This window comes from Pezoporus wallicus, unplaced genomic scaffold (assembly GCF_028554395.1).
Source record: "Pezoporus wallicus isolate ANWC-B61680 ecotype Strahan unplaced genomic scaffold, APGP_CSIRO_Pwel_v1 contig_3181, whole genome shotgun sequence".
NCBI classification, from domain to species: domain Eukaryota; kingdom Metazoa; phylum Chordata; class Aves; order Psittaciformes; family Psittacidae; genus Pezoporus; species Pezoporus wallicus.
Window position 1 is genome coordinate 1,218,713 of NW_026641700.1, and position 23,789 is coordinate 1,242,501.

At 40.0% G+C, this 23,789-nt stretch overlaps 1 protein-coding gene across 8 annotated transcripts in view; it reads right to left on the reverse strand.

The window, feature by feature from the left end:
• The window catches only part of RBMS3 (RNA binding motif single stranded interacting protein 3), a 722,404-nt gene that overhangs the window by 301,324 nt on the left and 397,291 nt on the right, over positions 1 to 23,789 (reverse strand). For all 8 annotated transcript variants that reach the window (XM_057424892.1, XM_057424891.1, XM_057424893.1 and 5 more), the window contains one exon: positions 17,651 to 17,709. In XM_057424892.1, coding sequence (XP_057280875.1) covers positions 17,651 to 17,709 — 59 coding nt within the window. The remainder of the gene's footprint in view (positions 1 to 17,650; positions 17,710 to 23,789) is intronic.

Here is a 23,789-nt window from a genome sequence, read left to right on the forward strand (position 1 = left end):
GGCCAGGTTGGACAGGGCTTTGAGCAGCCTGCTCTAGTGGAAAGCGTCCCTGCCTATGGCCGGGTGGTTGGAACTATGATGGTCTTTAAGTTGGAACATAAAGATGATCTTCAAGGTCCCTTCCAACCCAAACCACTCTATGATTCTGTGATAATTCAAATATTTTGTTACTTTGGAGATTAGCTACCCCATGCCAAGGCACTAGAGACCAGGCTTGATGCTGTAGTTAAAGCATGCTTGCTTTTAACACTTTCTGAAGTAAACAGGGAAGTTCAGAGGCACGATTGCTATTGCTGTTGCCTCTTCATTTAGTTCACATAAAGGCCAAGCAAGCCTGCTAACCTCACTGTAAAACAAAACAAAGCATTCCTTCAAAACGGCTGCAAGACAAAAATGCCACAGTGTAGTTGGCAAGCTGGTTTCTTGTTTATAGCAGTTTTCCTGCTATTTTAAGTGGGAAACATTACCTGAACCTGTTCTAACATATTCCTGGGGTTTGCTCTGCCTATCTCGCTTAAAAGTAAAAATCAGCAAACGCTTTGCAGGCAATTCTGAGAGCACTGCAGGGACCACAACTGGATAAACAGTTTGTGCCTAATAATGGGAAAGTTGTTCACCCAACTGAAAAAAAAAAATAAGAAGGAAGGGTTAAAAGCTGTAGCTTTATCAGGAAATGTGAGGCTTTAAACTGGAAGCAATTTGTTCAATGGCTATTTTGACCATAGAACTTCCTAATCTCAGTTCCCATAAGGTCTGGCTTGGAGCCAGCCAGAATGGTTCATTTCAGCTGCATAGATATCTTCCACAGAGGAAATAAAAGGATTTCAAACCCTGGAGTCATTTCCTTTGGTTCTCGGCTCATTCAGAAAAAATGTCCTTTTGGTCAGTGATATCTCCAACTTAATTCCTGCAGCATGACTTTAAAAAAAACCCTCCTTGTGGGAAACTTTTTCTCAAGGTTTGGAAGTGCGCCCTGTAAGCTCTTTGCCAGTTGCTGTAAAATACCTTCTTTCCTCCCATAAGCTTGCGCATTTAAAGGTCCTCTTCTCTTAATGCATTACCGCTGAGCTTTCCAGAAGCTCTTACTCATCTTGGAGTCCCACTGAATAATTAAAGGAGATACTTACACTCATGCACATAGACATAAGAGTCTGCAGAAGTGCACATCAAAATAATTCACCAAATGTACTTGAATCACACCGAGCGATGTGTACATCTTCAGATGTAGTAGTGCAAGCAGAATAAGTAAGCATTTATCAAGAAGAACCATATAATGTTTTCCTAAAAGTACCACAGGTTTGGGGGCACCTAAGCACACTACATTGCACGCTTCTGTGTATCATAGATACACAGTTGAGAAATACTTGAAGATTCAGTCTCAATTAAGAAAAGTAACCTAAAAGATCCAAATAGGCTATATTTAAGACAAGCATGCAGGCCAGTCAAAGTAAATATCAGAAATGACAGGAGTGTAATGTTCTCTCCAAGTGAGTGCTATAGTCCTTGAGGCTACCATGTTAAACATGTAGTCAGGGTTTCACTGAAATAATGGAGATAACATTTTTGACACACAGTCTAGCTGTAATGACCAAACTCATTCCAAGCACGTCGGACCTGGGAACACTGGCTTTTTACATCATCACAAAAGAGAGAGGAAGCTTTTCAAATATATCCTCAGGCCTGTGATATTTCTAACAGTACTATAAAACAAAATACGTACTGAGGTGTAAGGTTCAACACAAAGGGTAGCATTTGTGGGTTCCCTAATAGGAAGCTTATGCATCCTTTGTCCTAAAATGAACTTTGAAGCACCAGGATGCATCAGAGCCAACACGTTTTATCAAGAAGATTGATTCTAGTGAAACTCAAGGCCTTCTGCAGTACTGTGCTTCATCATGCATCTAATGTTAGGTATACACATTGTAAGGAAGCCAATTTTATATTCAGAGAATTCAGAAAGCAGCGCAAATGGCACATGCAAAATGGAAACAGTAATGAGTTGAACCCTACTGTCAATTTCAAATGTCAGTGCCGATCTTGTGACTGATAATTACATTACTCTTTCTACGAAAGTTTATCACTAGACCAAAATTATATGTTTAGTTATTATTTATAGATTGTGACTTGTATAACTGACATGTTCACGACTATCAATTCTTGATTTGAATAATGCAGGATATTATATAAGATGGACCAATACATCTGATGGGCTCTTTTCAGTGGTGCCCAGCAACAGGATGAGGAATAATGGCCATAAACTAAAACACAAGAAGTTTTACCTCAACGTGAGGAAGAACTTCTTTACACTGGGGGTGCAGAGCACTGGAACAGGCTGCCCAGGGAGATCATGGAGTCTCCCTCTCTGGAAACATTGAAAATCCACACGCTCCTGTGTAACATGCTCTGGGTGGCCCTGCCTTTGGCAAGGGTGTTGGATTAGATGACCTCCAGAGGTCTTTTCCAACCCTAATGATATTGTGACCAAATTCGAAAGAAGTACTTCAAGACATACATACCTACCTTTTTGTAGGTAGGTAGCTAGGTAGCTAGGTAGATAGCACTGCTTGACAGCACTGCTCAGCACAGGGCAACCGAGGTCAGTTTTAACTGAAAGCCTTTACCCTAGCTCAGAGATTTTCTTACAATGCTTTGAACAACACAGAATGCACCTGCAATCTACAGTGCGGACCTCTACTAGAGAGGAGATAAGGTATAATATTCAATCTTACTTCTGTTTTCTGAAGGAACATGGGAAGCTATCTGATTTATAAAATAAATGAGTACAATAAAGAAGCACATTTTCTATATGTCAATCCAAACATTTCTGTATTGCAGTTTTCTCCATTTAAATAGTTATTTCCCAGCATAAAATAACACTGCAGAGACACTGATGCAGCATATAGAATGAAAGGCAAATGGGAGGTTTACAGAACAGCTAGTGTTTCTGAGGTTAAAGTGGACCTACACTGAAATTATAATGGCACTTTTTCTCTTTCTGCCTTCCCTTTTTAAAATTGTATGTAAATTCAAACCAAATGTTGACTGGAAAGTTTCTCCCTTTTTACATTCCACTTCTCTCTTCCAGGATTGCCAAACTCAGGAGTAGAGTGTCAGTAAAGACTGTCTAAACTGAAATGAAATTTCTGGTTTCACTTAGTCCCCTAGGCAAAATGTGCTTCCACTCTTCCCTAAAACATAGTAGGGAACATGGGGCTTTAAAACTCATAATATGAAAATCGCATTTTCTTATGAGACTTATTAATATGAAATGACTGAGTGATAGTCTCAACTTCCACTTAAATTAATAGTGGAGCATTTCATAGCCATTCCTCTGCCTTACCCTCACTAAACCATGGCGAGCTCACCTTGCTGGGCTTTTGAAACTAAGCCCATTTTGCAATTATTTTCTTTAATGTGTAAACCTACCGACATTTCCTATGCCTCAAAATGGCAACACATACATAATCTGCAAGGAGATGAACCATAACAGAGCCATACTTCACTCCTCCAGCTCCTGCTCCCCAGCACTTCAGCAAACCATCGCAATCCCCTGTGTCCACTGCCATACATCCCAAGGCAGCCAGTCAGCCTGTCTATGGGGAAGCAAGACTGCTGCCCTCCACTTTAGCCCAAGAACTGGGCCATGCTCTTGAAGGAGCTGCCCTAGAAGGTATCCTCCAGGGGCAGGTTTGTCTAAAAAGTGGCAGAGACCATGGAAGATAGCCCATCATCACTACAGCGCCACGTGCTCTGAGTCAGCATCCACCAGAGCCTAACTCCCATATTGGCTGCTGTAGCCCCAAGGAGAGCAGCCCTAGGGAGAGCACATTTCCTGTCTCCTTCCCCAGTGCTCCTTGCACAGGTGTGGCTATTTACATTATTGTAGCAGTCGAATTAAATGATGACCTAAAAAAACCCACATCTTACAATACCTGCCTGACTCCAAACTCAGAATATTTGAGGAACTCTATGAAATGAGTGCATACATTTGGACAAGAAGTTGGTAACTGAACACTCTCTCCACTCTCAAATAGCCTCATGCCACAGATCCTGTTATAAAACCTGGGCTTGCTCCACCTCTAAACTTCACTGCTCTGATAGTTAGAAACTCTCACCCACATTTCACCCGTAATTTAATCATAGCTGTTTACCCTCACTTATTCTTGCTGCCAGTTCTGTGCACACATTTTTTTCCCTTGCCTAATACCAGACACTGATTTCTTCATAGACAGTGCCTTTCCTATTTCTTTCTGGTATTGTAAATATTCCTTTAAATTCTATGTTGTGCATTCCTCACCAACCCCTCTCTACACTTTTCTGAGTAAGAGCCCAAACATTTCCAATAACTAAGCTGAAACCACAGGAGCATGAGTTTAACTGCATGGAAGGAGAAGAAAACTCAGGTTTTTGTCCTTAGGACAGCAACTGGAGATGAGGTCAAACAGGTTACCTGGATAGAAAGAAGTTGATAAAGCAAACCTATTAATTACTCAGGAAGAAGAAATCAAGGGTAGGAATTAACCAATTTACTATGCCAACTATCATTTCTACATCTTCCCCATGGGAAAGCTGTACACTACTGTGCTGTGCAGACAACTTATGGTCTTCAGCAGTAGATTCTGGCTCCAGAAAGCAGAGCAGAAAAATGGCAGAGAGTTGATGAAACAGAGACATTCAAGCAGCTGCACCTTCAGGGATATCATTTTAAGCAATCGAGCCAAATCCTGATAAAGGAGAGGAGAGAAAGATTCACACAGGTTATTTCAGCAGCATCATACAGCAGGCCCAAGTCCAGTAGGGCAGCTGCCAGCTCAAGGCAGCATTGAGGTGGTGAAGCAGGATGTGACCCAGTGCCAGATCTTCCCTGCTGAGAGCTGCTGACTTTACATCTTCTAGAACTAAAAGTATCCCTCTAGAATATGGAGCTAACCAGAAGGAAAGAGCAGGCTGGAGTGATGGCAATCGCTCTCACCAGGCAGATGGGGAATTGGTAACTGAAGTAAATCAAAGAGTGATCACTACATCTGTTCCTCTTGCAAGCAAAAGCAGGCCAGAGAATGTAAGTGGACATACTGGGATGGAAAGTAACCACAGAATCACTCAAATACGGTTCTGGCAATGCAACCGAAACACTAGCAGCTCCCTAAATGTTTTAAGCCTAAGAAATAAGATGGGTGAATGGGAGTATGTACTACAGTAAGAAAACACTCATGTTAGTAAGTGTGAGAGCAAGGCAATGTGACACTGTGACGTTAAGATATAACATGCATAGCACAGATAGAGTAGGCTGATGGAGAAATGATCAGGCTAAGCATGACAGTGAGCGACAGAGAACCTGTAAGAACTGAAATCCTAGCCCTAAACATGCAGAACAGTGGTTCTGCATTACTGGAGGCTGGCTACCTTTACTCCTGGTTGCCCTGCCAGGCTGGCAACACCAACTGTAACATGCAGAGGAAGATGCAGAAAAGCAGGAAAGACAGAAAGCAGAATACTTGTAGAGAACTTTAATTATCCCTACACAGACTGGGGCAAAAATGGAATATAATGCAAAGATCACATTTGTAGGTGCTGTCTCAGAAAGCAGCTGCTTAGAACACATACAACTCTTAATTTGAAATGAACACGGGTAAGGTAATGGGACAAACTGACAAAAGTGAACACTAACAAATTACAACAACAGATGGCATTCACCCTCCCCATTTGAACACAGCTCCAGGATGCAATAGCTGACTATGCATGCTAATAAGTGGTGTAAAGCTTCTTTTCTAAAACTAAATCCATATCTGAGGACCAGGAGGTGTTCTGAAAAGATCCCAGGTATGATCTGGGTACCTACAGGTCTTTACACCTGGTGTCAAATTCACAGAAATTACAGAAACAATCAATGGAAATACAATATGCGGAAACATTTCATATGGCTTTTGTAGGTTTCTCTCACAGACCTATTGGAGTTTATTTGAAAAGGTCAACAAGCCTGTGGATAAGGGTGATCTGCCTAATATAGTGTGCTTGAATCTCCAAAAGGCATTTGACATGGTACTCACAAAAGATTTCTTAGGAAACTAAGCAGCCGTGGCTTTAGAGGGAAAGTTCTTGGGTAAACAATTGGCTAAAAGATAAAAACAGAGGGTAAAGGGCATGGTCTTTCTTACAAAAGGGGAAACGGCACTGACAGACTTCCACATAGAGCTTTGCCAGAACCCATACTCTACAACCTGTTTCTAAATGACAAGAAGAGGCTAAGCAGTGAGGTGACAAAATTATTCTGAAAACAGGAGGGGCATTTGTGAAGAACTGCAGAAGGACCTTATTAAACAAAGCAACCAGGTAATAAGCCAATATAAGAAATTGGACGCAGACAAATACAGTCATGCACATGGGAGAAAATTCTAGTTTCACATTATAAAGTTATGCCCTGCCCTTGGAAATGTCCATAGAAATGACAGGCTCCATATTTGCTCAAAAAGGCAAACTGAATTCTAGGAAACATTACAAAAGGAGTAAAAAAAGCAAGGCAAAGAATATACTGCAGAAATATCTACATATATTTTCCTGTTAGCCTTTTCTTCCCCACAACTTCTGAAGCAACTGACACTATTCAAGCAAATTTAACAGAGGTAGCAATCTCAAATACTTCAGTTCCAAAACCTCAAACTTATTACTAGACGCTATAGAAAACAGAGACTTACTAATCTCCGCAACCTCAGAAGGATTTGATGCACAGCATACAGCCCTCTCTTTTAATTTTAACTATTTTAACACTCCTACAGTAGCAGCCCAAGAAAATAGAGTATGGCAAGCAGTAGCTATGCAATTCTTTCTGATCTAAGAACTGAAATTCACCCAACCTGACAGGTATATATCTGTCTCCAAAACTCAAGGCATATTGAATGTCTGTCTGTGACTTTCTTCTCTAATAACTATCTATACTTTCTTCTCTATAACTATCTACACTTCTCTAATAACTATAACTAACTATCTATACAACTAGCAATAAAATCTGGTTTTATAAAAATAAATAGGTACTAAGATAAAGTACAACACCCCAAACAAAAATTAAACACTAAAATTTTGAACATAGATTTTCCCTCAGTTTTGGAGCATTTTTAAAGATATGTTCCATCAATTATGTGGAATTTACCCTGCAATTTACTGTAAGCTGAACTGACTGACAGCAGCAACCAAGATACCTCAGGCAAGCCAGGTCACTCAGACTTTTTGTTGTTGTTTCATGATTCAAGGTTGACCACACAAACTTTCACTTTCTGCAGAATGTTATGCTTGGTTGGTTAAATATGCAGGCAATTAACACAGAGATAACATGCCTTTAAATGGAGGTCCCATTGACCCCTATCTCCTGGCTGCAATCCTTTCTCTGAAAGTAGACAGCTTTGCAAAAATACTCAATTAATAAAAAGCCATGAATGGCAATAAGTCCATTTTAATTAATTTAAAAAGAAATAGTGTTTACTGCTCTATATTTAGCAGGTTAATAAACAACACCACCATGATTAATACCACAAGCAACAAAGGAATGTGGCTGAAAGATCTTCACAGAGATCATATTAAAAACCAAAATAATTAAATTTCTGGGTTTCTCCTGCTCAGAATAAAACAGAATATTCTGCGAGCAGTGAAGTAAACAATGCCTGACGTCATGCACATTTGAGCCCCATCTTTCTTGTCTCCTCCCATGTCCTATCCCAAGTGTGACACTACAACTTGCCACAGTAGGAGGTACTGTGCTCCATGACAAGTGTGCTCCTTACTGCTTCCACCCTCTCCTCCAACACTGGTACCTCCCTCCCAAACGCCGCGTTGGACAAAACCAGCTTAAGCGTGGCACTACCATAGATGAGCAAGTGGTGATTTACTGTGGTTACTTTAGGTGGAGTAAACCTACACCCACCCTGCACTTCCTGCAGCAGGAGCAATGAGTTTCCCCCCCACATTAGACGCCTGCTTTCTGGATATATTCAACTTGGTTGTATGAAAATAACAGTTCTCTGACATATTTTCTTAAAACTGTAAAATTCCATGCAAATAAAAAGATAACAGCTTGGAGGCTCTGAAAATATAAACCAAACTAAGGAGGTTTTAGTTTGGATTTTTTTTTTTTTTAATAAAAGAAAAAATGAAACCATTTGTTGTTTTTCTTTTACATCAAACTTCTAGTTTGGGGGTCCAGAGGAACCACATATCACACCACTGCCATCTAATGGATCACTGGTCCCAAGGAAGACCCAGTCAGACAAAAACTATTTCATCAAGTAGGAGAGTGGTTTCTACCACCCATAACACGGCCTCTTCCTTTTCTCATATATAAATTTAGCTCTTCTCTAAACATTCTGGGTTAAAAAATCTCACTAAATGTTATCCAAATGTATGACTATTCTCAGGAGAGCTGAAAGACTTTTTTGGGGTTTTCTTTTTGTGAGAATTTAGTATTTCACAAAAATGTTATTTAACTCCATTTAAAGTCATAAGATCACTCACAGAACCTAAATTAATTGTGGACCTGCTCTTTTTCAAAGCCCTGGGCTGCAAAGTCCATAGGACAAGGTTGGGTTTTTAATTCATTTTTACGGAGCACAACTGTTTTCTCAACTGTTGATCAGCACCCAGAGCTTTACTGCTGTACAGTTACCAAAACCTAAAGAGACGGAGTAATATTAATAATGCACGCCAGTTCCTTGTGCAGCACTGGTGTGGGTGGGTTTTTTGGTCAGCACTGACAGAGCTACATCTTTATTGCCAGAGGTTATGATTTTTCTCCTGTGTTGCACATAAATACCTGCTCTAGTGGTCCTACACCATCTCCAGACATGCAGCCCTCAAATACCCAGAAATACAGGTTTAATAAAAATGATGGCAAGGTCTATTAGTGTTTTACTTCCACAGTGTATTATCTACCAAGAAAGAAAATATTTACTTAATTCACTTGGGTCAGAGTTCTACTCTTCCAAACAAAATTTTCCCCACTATTAGGGGAGAATGAGAATAGTGACTTCTCTGATTGCTGGCATACCACAAAAGTGAAGTCAGGCTATAATTAACAGATCTGATTCAGAACAGTTCCAACTGAATGACGGTCTGTCAACTGGATTTATTATCAGATTATCACTATATCAAGTAAGGATTTATTTTGCATATGCTATATATTCTGAGAGCATGCAATGAAGTTGGCTCTAGCAAAAATTAAGAGCTGGGCACTGTCCTCCTCTGCATCTGCCTGGGGGTTTCCACAGGTTAGCTGTGCACTGAAGGTCTTGAAACTCTTGAGAAACCATCTTCTCAGCAGAGTAACCCTGCTTTTAGAAGAGATGAACTGCCTTCAAGCAACCTGAGACTAAGTAGATTTACTGGTACATATGAGATGCTGTATCATGGCATCAGAGAAAAATTTAAGCAAAGTGATTCTGCGAGACAGTTGAAAAAGCCAATACACTGCAAATAGGCATTCAAAGCTGGTTATGAGCCGCTGTTCAAAGAGAAAAATTTCTCTTCTGCTCACTTCTGAGATATGAAATAGATATTTCCAAATCTGCTGAGACCATTAAGAGCCTACTAACGTTACCCAGTCCCAAAATGTACTTCAAACGCATGCCAAGCTATTGGCAAAGTTTTATACAGACCAATGAATCAAAACATTAATCACTGTGTATAAATGGAAATTTTACTTTTTTTATTTCTCTGGAAGGAAACAAAATTAAACCAATTATTTGTCAGTGATATGGGCCTGCAAATTCTGGAAGCAGTAAATTAAGATAATCACAGATCAGATATGTCACTGAATATTTGAGCATCTTGGGTCTCCTTACAGAAAATATTTGCTAGGCCATCAGTTCATTTATGAAAAGATAATGACCCAGGAAATATTTCCCTTAATTGCAAAGAAGCCGCTTAAGAAAGTGTCTGGGGAACTAATTAGAAAGGAGCTTCCTCTGTAGAGGACCTGGCCTTAAACTCTATAAGCAATTTTTAGAGGACTTAAGATGAAGCACTGTTCAGATGCAGTCAAGAATGTTTGCTGACGTGCAGCAACACTTTGCAGACATGAAGACTGGTACATCTCTGAGTTCTCACCAAGGCAGGGCAGTGGTCAGTGCTGGCACACTCCAGCTATGATGACTTGCTTAGTACGACTCATCAAATCCTCTCTTATTTCACTTCAGCAAATGTGAAAAGCATACAAAAACATACAAACAGGAGAATCTCTACCTTCAAGATGAAGTGGGAGTTTGCAAAACACTTGCATGTTTGCCAAGACATGTAACGCCTGCTGGCCAGCTCAAGAAGTACCAGAAAAATAGTTCACCCAACAGCCTCACATGCTCCACCCGAGTACCATTGCTTCTTTATAGAATCACAGAATCAGCTGGGTTGGAAAAGACCTTCAAGATCATCAAGCCCAACCGCTACCTCAGGACTGCCAAGTCCACCACCAAACCCTGTCACTAAGGGCATCTACATGGGTTTTGAACAATTCTAGGGACGGTGATTACACCACTGTAAGTTCCAGGGGATAGTTACATATATATATATATGTGTGTGTGTGTGTGTGTGTGTGTGTGTGCGTGTGCATATATATACACATATATATATTATATAAAACAAGAGTAGATTAAAAAAACACACAAACAGAAATGCAAACAAACAAACTAATGCACAAAATAATCACCACATCTATTGTCTATCCTAGCATCAAAAATAGGATTGATTTGTTACACAGGTCTAGAGTTTCAAAAATAAATAAGTCTGGTTTACAAATTATTTACTTTCTACAAGACCCATTTCCCCTTGAAGCACACTGTGTATGCCCTCCTAGTGTGAACAGTTTACAGTCTGTGATCAGGCACAGACCTACTTGGCTGGATTTTTTTTCTCCCTCAAAATGGCAATTCTGAGAATCATAAATAACACAGCACAGTTATTGCAATTTGAGCTTATTCCCAATAAATAAAATTTATTAACTAAATAGCTTTCTATGCAGCTTAGCTCTTTCTTCACTAGCTTATTATTTTACATAGACTTGCTTCATATTGCTAGTCACAACCAAATTGTGCCATCTCGAGTATAATAAAAATAGGAATTAATAATGTGAAAATGCATAACTCATATGATCACAAACAACCTTCATAGATTACATGCAAAAAAAATACTTTCTAAAATTTAAAATTATCAAAGTATTTTGTTTAACATACCCACCCAGGTATATCTACTATATGCTCATAAGCTTTGTTTATCAGAATACTAGAGCAGAAGCTACCAGCTCATTAGCTCCAGTGCATTAGGGTACTTAGGGATGCTGTGAACTTAAGCAGATGAGTAACACCCCTGACACAAGGCAGCACAGACTCCTTTTGGGAGATATGAAACACTATCATGCTGTTCCAATTATCTCCAACATTTACAGTAAACCTCCAGTTATCCCATTTTTGTTACACAAATAAACTCTGAATTTATAAAATAGGTCATGGTAAATTTTAAGTACTGGTCTAAAAATAGTAAGGCAACTGGAGAAATAAAATTGCATGTGATATATGGTGGGTTAACACAGATGACCTCACAGCATTTTTTTTTACCATAAACCCACCACAAGCCTAATGATTGCATATCTGCATCCCCAATTTTCATATTTTAAAAATGAATAGATCATTGTTAACATTTCTCAACAGGAAAAATGCCATAATGAAATATTAAAATCATAAACAGAGTCTCTATAGTTCCCCTCATCACATTAGGCACATTTCTCTCCTAAGACAAACACTGCTATTTAACAAATTGAGTAATGCAAGGTTTGAAAAAACATACATAAAATGAAGAATATGCAGTTGAGGTGTTTGTCTCCTACACATTACTTGATTCACAGGTTTTAGTTATTAAAAAAATTCCCACAGGTGGGATTTCAGACTTTCAGTCATTCTTTTGTGCTCATCTTCTAAGGTCCTAGCAAAATGCTCAAAATCATATAAGCTCCTGATTAAACCAGGAAGTAAGTCTGCATGCATGCAATTAAAGTGTCTGCAAGGGCAGATGCAGATGACAGTAATTCATATGCTAAGAAATGGGCTTGTGTATTTGGCAGATTAACTGTTCTGTATTCCATTGCTATGAGGTATGGAAACTGTACTGTGAAACAACCATTACTCATTCCCCTGGCTCTAAGCACACAGGTCTATCAAAGGCAAGCCAGTCTGGAAAGGGTGGGAGGCAAGGGCTGGAAAGAGAAGAGTCTACACGTTTCAGATTAACGCTTCTCTTGAATGGTTTCTTTTATTTCATTTCCCTACTTTTTAGATTATCAAATATGGTAGACCCAGAAGGGAAATGCACAGGGGGAGAGGGAAAGAGGGGAGGGAAAGGGAAAAAACAAAAGCAGCCAAAACTCTGACTTGTTCATTAGGGGTTTTGTGTTTGAACATCTGAATGAATCATGTGTCTGTTTTTCATTATTCTCCATATGTGATTGTTCCTGCTTTGTTCAGTGGTTTCTGGCCATTTTGTCATGACTGTGCTTATTTTGTTCTATATATTATTCTATTACTATTCTGCTTCTCCTCTGCCTCACTTAGCAGTTATGCCACCAGCAAAGAGCAATCTGAAAATTAGAGGTTATGTCAAAAGGTTTCCCTAGTGAGTTCCCTTGCAGCATATATGATTACTTTAGACTGGACTGCTTAATTCATACCAGGGAGAAATCCTCATATAGCACTATTCCTTAGCATGAAAGGAATGTAGTGGGTATCCTTTTAAAAATCTGAGGAATACTGGAGAATGACTTAAAGCCCAATGAAGAATGTTTTCCTCATTTTTTCGAAAGGAAACCTAACACTTCATGCTAAGCAATAACTTATTTTAACACATCTGCTGTTACATGGGCTATTTAAAATAATTTCTTTGCTATATTAATTATTTTCCACATTCTCCAAAGTATAGAGCTCTACTCTGTTCTTTGGTCAACACACAAATGACCCTGAAATATAATCCAAAATCTCCAATCATGTGATAACTTCTTCTACCATCTCCTTGAATTTAGTCCACACTACTGCCTTGGATACACATCACAGGATGATGTGTTCATTTAATAACACATACTTTGCAGAAGGTGAGCAAGACCCAGAAGACTGGAGAGGAATAAACAAGTTACCTGGGTTTTGTTTTTTTGTTGTTGAAGATAATTTTATTTTAGGGTGTTTTTGGTTTTTTTTTAGTATTTGTTTTATTTTTAGGGAATGGATGTAGACTCCAGTGTATTAGAAACACATTCAACTTCTGGAAACATCTTACAGCAAATAGTCATATAAATCCATTCACAGACCCTCAAAGGTAACAAGATTTAGCAAGAATAAATGCCACATCATGCTTCTGTCTAGTAGGTAACTAGCCTTATGGATTGGAAAATACTGCAGTTTTTAGTTAATCCTTGGTTGTCACTCATAACTTGAGCAAATGGCAGAAATATGATCTAGCTAAAACTTCTGTTATGTAAGTGCCAAACTATTTAGAAAATACAATCTAAAAAGAAGTTGTCAACAGCTCAGTGTTGTACTACCCAGTATACTTGAGAGGGTTTCCTCAAAAATTATCCTCAGGTCTGTTATTATTCAGTCTTTTCCAAATTATCTTGTCCATTGGATTAGAGAAATCATTTATTAACTGTGAAGAGGATACTAGAGAGGTAAATGCTACAACTACTCTGAAGATTTAAGATTAGAGAATAATTTTAGCAAATTAAGGAGTAGCCAGGAAAAAATAGGATAAAATTCAATGCAGACAATTGAAAAGTACTAGCTTTAAGAGGGAATAATCAACAGCACAAGCAGAGTACACAATAAGGAATGCCTGGCTGGCAGCAGCACTGGAGAAAACAATAACAGAACCAGAGGCTGCAGCAAATCTCTTTGCATAAATCAGCACTATTGTTCGCATGCAACAGCCCATGCCTCAGAAAGGTATCTATATCTTAAATACATATAGCTATCTACATGGATGCATCAGCAAAGAGAATAGTCATGTGATCACAAAGATGACAAATTAAATTATCTCTCCACACTATTTTAAATGGTAGGATTTAGGTCATCTGATATCCCATGCCTGGCTCTAAGGTCTTCAAGTAAGAAGTGAGATAATTGCAGAGAGACCTGCAAAGTGCTATAAACCAGAAACTTGAAACAAATTGGCTCTAAGGAAAAAGTGTAAGGACCAGTGATAAAATCTAAGGAAAATATATGGCAGACACATAGCAGTCTTCCTTTCCTGCAAAGAGGAAAGGAATAAACTGTTTTGCATCTCCACAAGGGAAAAGCAAAGAAGCAACAGGCTTAAATTGCATCAAGGAAGATTAGGATTAGACATTAGGAAACACTTCATTATAGTGAAGAGAGGGAGTACTATCAGAAGCTTGAATCTCCATTGCTGGAGGCATTTGAGCTAAGGTTACAGAAACAACCCTCTGCAGTGGGTTAGAGCTGATCCTACCCCAAGGCAGGTCCTGACCTCTTCAACCTTTTCAGGTCCCTTCCACTTCTGATTCCTGGGAAGCCTGCTTTTTGGTTTTTTTTGGTAGCCTTACTGAAGAAGGAAATTGTCGCTAGCATTTAAAGCAGCAAAACATCTACTTTTTTTTTTTTTATGCCACAAAGCATACTGTTAATAAATCCAATTATGTTTATGATCTTTTAATGGTACCACTTAAGACATAAAGATCCATCTTTGAAAATACAAATAAATATCTCTGCCCTACAGTGTAATACAACAGCGTGAAAGCAAACTTTTACAAAGTTCCAACTCACTGTTACATAACCTCTACTACAATAATTTCAAATCTAACTGCAATATGAAGAACACCAAACCCAGATGTTTCTCTTTCTTGAAACTCTAACATTCATATTTTTGACAGTCCTTTCATTTTACACTTTGTGTTTCACAAATAGATCCATTCCTTTCCTTGTTTACCACTGGCAATGGGAACAGGACGTTCTGATCACACGGCACATTTGTGGAGTCACACATACACTTAAAAATACCCCAAAAAGTTTAGAACAATCATTGAGCACGCTTACCCCAAATTCTCTCCACCACCCTTCAAGCACCCAGTTGAAGCATCTGCACCAACATCACAGAGGTTTCAGACAACCAAGCAGAAACAAATACATTTCCCTCTCCCACAGGCTTCATCCCATTATTCAACATACAGTCCCGTTCAAATTCAACTCCATCTGCTTGATTTGTGTTGCCATTCCAGAGGGACAAATTTCAGAAAAGAGATAGAGTTGACACATGAGTTAACAGAGAACATGTCAGTCTTGTATAGTAGTGGGAAGGGAGACAAGGACCTACATGTCTTTGTTCCCAAGGGAAGTTCTTAGCTGGAGTGTAAGACAGCGAAGTGTGGCCCCAGGATAACCCCAGCCTACCTGATCATGTAGTTTCTATTTCTCATTCCCCACGAGACCCCTCCAGATCTCCTAGGCCTATGGTCTAACACTTTCCCACCCCAGAACCTCATCCTCAAGCCCTCCTACCCTAAAACCCTTTCTGTCCCACCACAGAACTCTTTCCTCCTTGCTAAACCACTTAAGAACCCACTTGATCTACTCAGCCCTTTGTAGTTCTATCATGCTCCAAGTCCCCCTCTCCTTACAGCACTTCATGCTGCATCTTGTCTCCACAACACAAACCTTCCAGACATGCAGCAGCCAGCAGCAGGCATGTCTATCTCCTCCCAGCTCCAAAACTGCAAGGCTTACCTCTGTGCCCAGCTGGCCACCCTGCCAGGGCTTTCTGCACTTGGCCTAGCCTGTCTTCCCACAAGGGTATTCCTTCATAATACAATAAAAATGCCAACAAAACCAAAGCAAAATACCCCAACCTATCACCCAAACACAAAAAAAACAACAAAACAAACCAAGTCTTGATCCTGGTGTGGTAATATCCTGGGTTCAGCAGTAGCAGTCATTTTTCTCCTTCTTGGTAGCTGGTGCAGTGCTGCGTTTTGACTTTCAGCTCAGGAACAGAGCTGATAACAATGATGTTTTGGTTTGGCCAAGGACTTTGTGAGCCTCATGCTCTGCCAGGGAGGAGGGGAAGCCAGGAGGAAGCAGAGACAGGACACCTGACCCAAGCTAGCCAAAGATGAATTCCATACCACAGCACGTCATGCCCAAGAGGTAACTGGGAGTCAGAAGGGCTGGGACTGCAGGGTAGGAGGAGGTATGGGTTGGTGCTTGGTCAGGCTGAGGGGGCGAGTTATCGGTCGGCTGGTGGTGAGGTGTTGTATTCTCTTCCCTTGTTATTTCCTTTATCATTGTTATCACTGGTGGTAGCAGTAGTGATTTGTGTTATACCTTAGTTACTAAACTGTTCTTATCTCAACCTGTGGGAGTTGCATTCTTTTCAATTCTCCTCTCCGTCCCTCCAGGAGTAGGGGGAGGGAAAGCAGGGGGGGAGTGAGTGAACGAGTTACCTGACTGGGTTTAAACCACGACAGGTAATCAAAGAAATACAGAGTAATGTTATCAGAAGAGGTCCCAGGAAAGAAAACACACAATCAGGCGAAAGTAAATGCATGGTAGTGCCACAGAGATGGGCCATGACTGATGGGATTGCTGACAGTTTCTAGGACTAAAATTGCAGTCTTCTAACTTATTTTTCCCTTCAGTCACTAATGGATGCTGTTGCTGGCAGGCAATAAAGGCACACACTTCTAGAGACTTCAAGAACATCTCTGGTACAGATGGCAGGATTTTGCCTCATCTCATAATTTCCTCAAATGCCTTTGCTGCTTCTCTTCACAGCCTTATCTGGTCACTCATTAAATGCATTCCTGTACGGCAATGGTTTGTTTGGGTTTTTTTTTACTAATTCACATAGAAATGCTGTCCAGAATCTGCTTCTTATCAGAAGAACACACTCCAGTAGTTCTTACTACTGCAAAAGGATCCTGTATACTACTAGCATAAAGTTACAGAGTCTTTTCAAAGCACAGCTTCTCCCCCATAGGGTTCATGGCTCTTCAGACTGGTAAATGAACAACAACTCTAGTCCTGAGATGCTACTAGACATGCTAGTCAATATTTATCTAGGCAAATATAGCTATACACATGCACAAAACATACTTCACTAAAAAAGGCTTTCATAAATTAGCAAGAAAATTAAGAACAAAACTGGAAGAGGAATCATTTTTATATCACAGTATTACAACCTGTGGATCTGTGTGTGTCATAAAGAATATATTCTTGCAATAGTATAGCCCAAGACTTCACAAAAATAGGAAAAAATAAACCAGGTTTTGCTTGGAAAACTTTTCCCAAAGGTTTTGCAGTTTTATATGGGAAATCAATTTGCATCACTGATAATATCATTCAAATCAGACAACACTATGTGGTTAGAAGGTAATTTACTTTTCTGCAGAAGCAATTTGATACTTGTTCTGATTTGTGATTTTCATTTTGTTTGTTAATGAAAAAAATTAATGAGCAATGTTACTGGAAACACAACTCAAACCTGTGGCATTATTAAATATGCTTGTAATATACTGTACATTATGTTGATTGCACAGTTGGAGCAAAAGCCTTGGCAGGCAAGCTACCAGTCAATCATTCAAACAGATAATGAACTCAGAGGGCGGACGCTTTGCACATACCTTTGCACTGATTTGTGTTTTTGTCAAGAATTGCCTTTGTGGATACAATTTTCCCATACCTGTAGAGAATACAAAAAACAGAAACACATGTTACTGTATCTTAACAACATACAAAGCTATTTTTGTGCACATGTAACACACATACTAGGAAGAGATCTAGTGCTCTTGAAAACATGTTTGCCTGATACTCCTGGAGAGATTCCTTCTCTGCAGTTCAGCAAACACTTTTAGGGTTCACTTTAAAAGCAGCACTGGTCATTTACCACACCCTGTCCATCCCTGGTCACTACACAGCACTGCCAGCATAAATTACAATAATAGCAACGAATTTAGGGCATCAGCAGGAGGAAAAGAGAATTCTTTGGTTAAATTACTTAGGTTTCCTTAATTTTTTAAATTTTTTTTTACTATTGTTTTTCTTTTTAACTGCCAAACAAGGCTTGTTTTAACAGAGATGGACCAGATCCCTAGAGGATTAACAAAACTGCAGGAATTTTTGTCATTTGTGTTCATGTGTGCATCCATGCCTGCACATACACACTCTAAATTTCTGGTTTGGATAAACAGAAGCTTTAAGGTTTATGTGCACCTAGCTCTTTCCAAGATGAATGCTGATACTTAGTTGAATTTATATTACTTCCCATAGATAGCATGGCACTGCACTGCATTTTGATAGACTTAGCATGATTAATATGGATTTTGGGCAGCTACAACTTGTTGCATGAAGCAACTAGACCATAAAATAGATATCTATCTTTGCCTCACAGAGTTTAAAACAACAGACTTAATAGTAAGTATACAAAACCTTGGTAAAAGGTGACAGAAGACAGCATTTATAGAATCATAGAATAGTTAGGGTTGGAAAGGACCTTAAGATCATCTAGTTCCAACCCCCCTACCGTGGGCAGGGACACTTTATGCTAAATCGTATCACCCAAGGCCTCGTCCAACCTGGTCTTGAACACTGCCAGGGATGGAGCATTCACAACCTCCCTGGGCAACCCATTCCAGTGCCTCACCACCCTAACAGGAAAGAGGCAAAGAAGTCATTCAGAACCTCGGCCTTCTCCAAATCCTGTGTAGCCAGTTCTCCTGAGAGCTTCCTGAGGGGGCCTACATTCTCCCTAGTTTGTTTTTTATTTGCTATGTACTTGTAGAATCCCTTCCTGTTATCTTTAATACCTCTAGCTAAGTTTAATTCTAACTGGGCCTTAGCTTTCCTAACCTGGTCCCTAGCTTCCCGGACAACATCCTTGTACTCTTCCCTTGCCACCTGTCCTTGCTTCCACTTTTTATAAGCCTCTTTTTTCATTTGAATTTTCCTCAGGAGCTCCTTATCCATCCAAGGAGGTCTCCTGGCCCTCCTGCTGCACTTCCTTCTGGTTGGGATGCAACGCTCCTGAGCTTGCAGCAGGTGATCCTCGAATATCAACCAGTCTTGGGCCCCCTGCCCTCTAGGGCTGTATCCCATGGAACCTTCCTAAGCAGGTTCCTGAAGAGGCCGAAGTCTGCTTTCTTGCAGACCAGGGCAGTGAGCTTGCTGCACACTCTTCTCATTGTCCTGAGGATCTCAAATTCAACCATCTCCTGATCGCTGCATCCAAGGCTGCCCTGGAGAGTCACGTTTCCAACGAGCCCTTCCCTGTTGGTGAGCTCGAGGTCAAGCATGGCACCTCTCCTTGTCGGCTCCTCTATTACTTGCAGAAGGAAGTTGTCTTCTACACAATCGAGGAACCTCCTGGATTGCTTGTGCCGGGCCGTACTGTCCTTCCAACAGATGTCAGGGTGGTTGAAGTCCCCCATGAGAACAAGGGCCTGCAAGTGTGAGGCTGTTCCTATCTGTCTATGGAGTGCTTCATCCGCACAGTCCTCTTGATCAGGCGGTCTGTAACAGATCCCCACAGTAATGTCTCCCATAGCTATACTCCCTTTAACCCTGACCCACAAACTCTCTGTGGACTGTTCACCTGTCCCCAGACAGAATTCCATACTCTCCAGCCTATCCCTAACATAAAGGGCAACTCCCCCTCCCCGCCTGCCGGGCCTGTCTTTTCTAAAGAGCCTGTAACCTTTCATTCCAACACTCCAGTCATAGGAGCCATCCCAACATGTTTCTGTGATGCCTATTATATCATACCCCTGTAGACGTGCACACGTCTCTAATTCCTCTTGTTTGTTCCCCATGCTAGGGGCATTTGTATAGAGGCATCTGAGCTGAGCTCCAACTGAAGCCGGCTCATTGGCTGGAGCGGCTGGAATATATCTACATTGCTCCAAGCATTTATTATAGGTTCTGGCAACTGACTGGGTGTGTTGGGGTGGAATGATGCCCCCCTCCCCCAGCACATCTAGTTTAAAGCCTCCTTGACCAGTCTGGCAAGCCTCCTACCAAAACTGCTCTTTCCCTTCTTTATCAGACCAGCTCCACCAGCCCCCACTAGACCTGGCCTACAAGCTTGGGTCCCATGTTCAAGACACCCAAACCCCTGACTATGACACCACCCTTTTAACCATTTATTAACCTGGCCAATCCTCCTAGCTTTTTTTAGGTCCTCCCTGTATTATGGCTGAATATAAGACTTCAGGAGAATAAGGAAAATCATTTTATTTCTCAAGTCACTGGTATCTTGGTCCCTGTTTCACTGAAGAGAACTTCCTCTAAAATGCCCTTTCCCAGTTTTTTTTAAAAGAGCATTACTAGTACTCTGATGGGTTGGGCTTTCATTTGGAAGACTTTTCCATGAACCCAACGTTCACCATCAATGAAAGATGTATTATTATAAAAGATTATGATAAAATTAAACCTTCTAATGGCAAAGCAACACTCATGGAAAATAACCAACAGTTCACCAATTATAAAACCCTGAAATGTATGGCAGACCAATTTTTTTATTTGGTTAATCTTTATTAACAGCAGGATAAATTTAGTGTTAGTGACTTTTATTTGAAATCCAGAAACCAGGATGTGGAAGATCTCGCTGCAATTCCCTTCTCTGCCTCAGGAGGAAACCTGTGTCTCTTGCTATAGAGAAAAGGACTCGGAGCAGTCAGAGCACTGTACTACATATTCAAGTCATGATCTTTTCTGCCCTACCAGTTTGCAAACATACCCGGTAAACCAGGAAAAACACACACACAAAAAGAAAGGGACAGGGAGCCAAACAGGGAATGGTACCATCACTCCCAGGGGAAAAGTTTCAGTCTGGGACCCAGCAAATACTTTCTCATGAGCAGGAAGCAGCAGCAATGGGGAAAAGACTGAGAAAAGCCTCCCTGCACATACTCTTTGGTACCAGCAAAGAAGATTTAGAGCAATTTTGCGCCTGCAAAAGTTCTCAGCTCAAATTTCCACACTGCAAGTGACATGTAACCACTTAGCTTTAGATAAAAGACTGTCCCTCCATCACTCTTCACTCTTCACTCTGTTTTTGTGACTGATGCAAAGTGAGACTTTCCATTTCACTGTTTTTCCTTTCCCTAAGAACCCACAAAGGCATTTGTTTCCATTTGACTTTCATTTTGGGGAGGAAAAACATGCTTTGCTTTATTTCAGACTGAAACCAGTCAAGAGGAGGGTGAACCGACCTAATGGCATTAAGAGTTTGTACAATCTAAGTTGAGCCCTAATTCAGCCATCTTTTAGGAACAACAACAAAAATAATCATATAAGCCTTCCTCTCCTTCACACCCTCTCCTTTCTGGATGGCTCTGTAGAGAGGCAGGATTTTGTGCTCTGAAAGCAGACGTAATTGACTGTATACTCCACCATAATGGGTATATGCGCAGCTAGCTGTGGGGTCTATTTTTGCCATAGCTGCCTCCACTCCAAACACATTTAATGTTAACCATGAGATCACATGCTTTTCTAACCTCAGATGTCTTTATACTCACTTATGTTCCACTTAATTTTATAATTCTTCATGGTAACACCTGAAGTTGACTTTGGCCCCAAAGACATTAGAGTCTTCACATATCTTAAGAAGGCAAAGTCAAACTCTCCACCAGAGTGGGCCAACCTACCCAGCAGGAAATTTGGCCTGTGTGGTGCATCTTCATTTATTTAAATAATTTAGGTTTAAAATCAAATCTACGAAAAACATGCAAAAACATGACTATCTTGTGCAGTAAATGCCTCTGACAGATATATGGAAAAAGAATCCAGCAAAAATCAGCGGCTAACCCACAACAACCTCAAATAAAACACAACCCCTACCTAAACTTCCGCCAACAAAAACTAACACCCAGCCTCCCTTTCAGCCCAGCCACTCCTAATGAATTGATACGTTGTTTCATCCAAGTCAAGTGAGAGCTAAACCTTAACACATCTTGCCAGCAGAGGCAGGCATTTGTGGTTCCACTGCTTTTATTACAGATTTCCCAGAGTTATTTGCTACATACTGTGATTCTGCAAATACTTAGTTACACTAGAAATTTTACTCACAGAACTAATTCTGTTCTGTTCAGAAGAGGTTTCCTCCTGCATGTAAAGTTACATGCAGACATTCACGTTTCCAGAAACAGACATCAGTGGTAAGAGGCACCACAGTAACAAACATTATTATAGGCAATTAGCCATATGCAGCCAATTTAATCTACTGCTATAAACCTTGAGTGCTACCACAAGAAAGTAATTGGAATTAATTTGGACACTGTTTGCCTAAATATTTTAAGTAATTATTTTACAGTAATCAGAACATCAGTTCTGATGAAGAACATTAGTGTGCTTCATGAAATCAGGAAGGTATTTTGTTCCTACAAATGGAGTCATACTTCTTTCCTGCATGTGTGGAGAGTGGTATTAAGTTATGTCTTCCCTCCAAAGTTGTTTGGCTTTCTGTTTGCTTGACCTTTAATTGTGATTTTATTTCCCCAGAAGTAACAAAAATATACAGCTCAATGGGAACACGCACAAAGATAAAGTACATCACAAGAGCTGGACTCTTGTTTTCTTACATTTAAATGGGAAGTGTTGTAAAATTCAACAGCCTGCCCATCTCTGCAAATTACTGATATCACTAATGTAAAAAACACCACGTATAGTTTTCTTGTCATGAGAAAACATGAGCACTGTTCAATTTCCTCCTGACTTATGGTGCATGAAGGTATTGTTTCAAAGATTTTGAATCAAAAATTCTGGTCAGAAAAAGGTAATTGTGGAACTGAGTTAATCTCAATGCCTTATTGCCAACCCTTCAACATAACAACTGCATCATCAAGGATAACCTACTAAAGGAAATAGATGCAATGAACCTGTGAGATAGCTACCCCAAGAACATGTCTACTGAACGTTGAACTGAAACTGCTATTCAGATTTCCAGACAGAAAGCATGTGTTGGCTTTAATTACATTGTTCCCAAAATGTTTTCTAAATGCATAGTAAGCACAAATAAAATTGTTTACATGCTTTTAAAAAAAATAAAAATTTAAACCCTTATATTCAATTCTGCTTTTAATGTTCTTATAAGTAACAATTTTCATTTAAAATCAGGTGGTCAGACATTTGAAAGAGCTTCCACATCACGAGCAACTACACAGGCTAGGACTTCAGCTCATTAAAGAAGCATCCATACAGTGAGATGATGACTAGTTGTCTCCATTGCTTCTCATAATACATAAGGACTGCCAAGAAAATTATAAAGTTTAAAAACGGCAGAAGACGTACTTCCCCAGAATGGAAAGTTGTATGTGGAACTCAATGCCACAGCCTGTGTTGATACCCAACAGAGGCTCATATCTACATAAAGCTACCAAACAGCTTCTAGGATGGAAAATCTGTCATGAAATTAAAAGCAAAGACACATTTGTGGCCCTGGAAGTCACATACGGCTAGAAGATAGGAGAGGATAGCGCAGAAGTATCATCACATGTTGTCCCTGTTTTAACATCAGGCACCTCCACAGATGCTGAAACAAATTCCTGTCTGACCCAGCCCAATCAATCTTACATTCCAAGAGAACATTAATTTGGGGACAGAAATACCTTCATACAAACATAAACATTTTTATCTTTCCTTGTATATATCAATTTGGGTGATATGGCTCAAGTGACCTGAAATCCACTACTAAAATCACAAGGAAAACCTAAAAACATTTCACTTACAAATGGCAGTAACACACAGTGTCACATAGAGGGTACAACT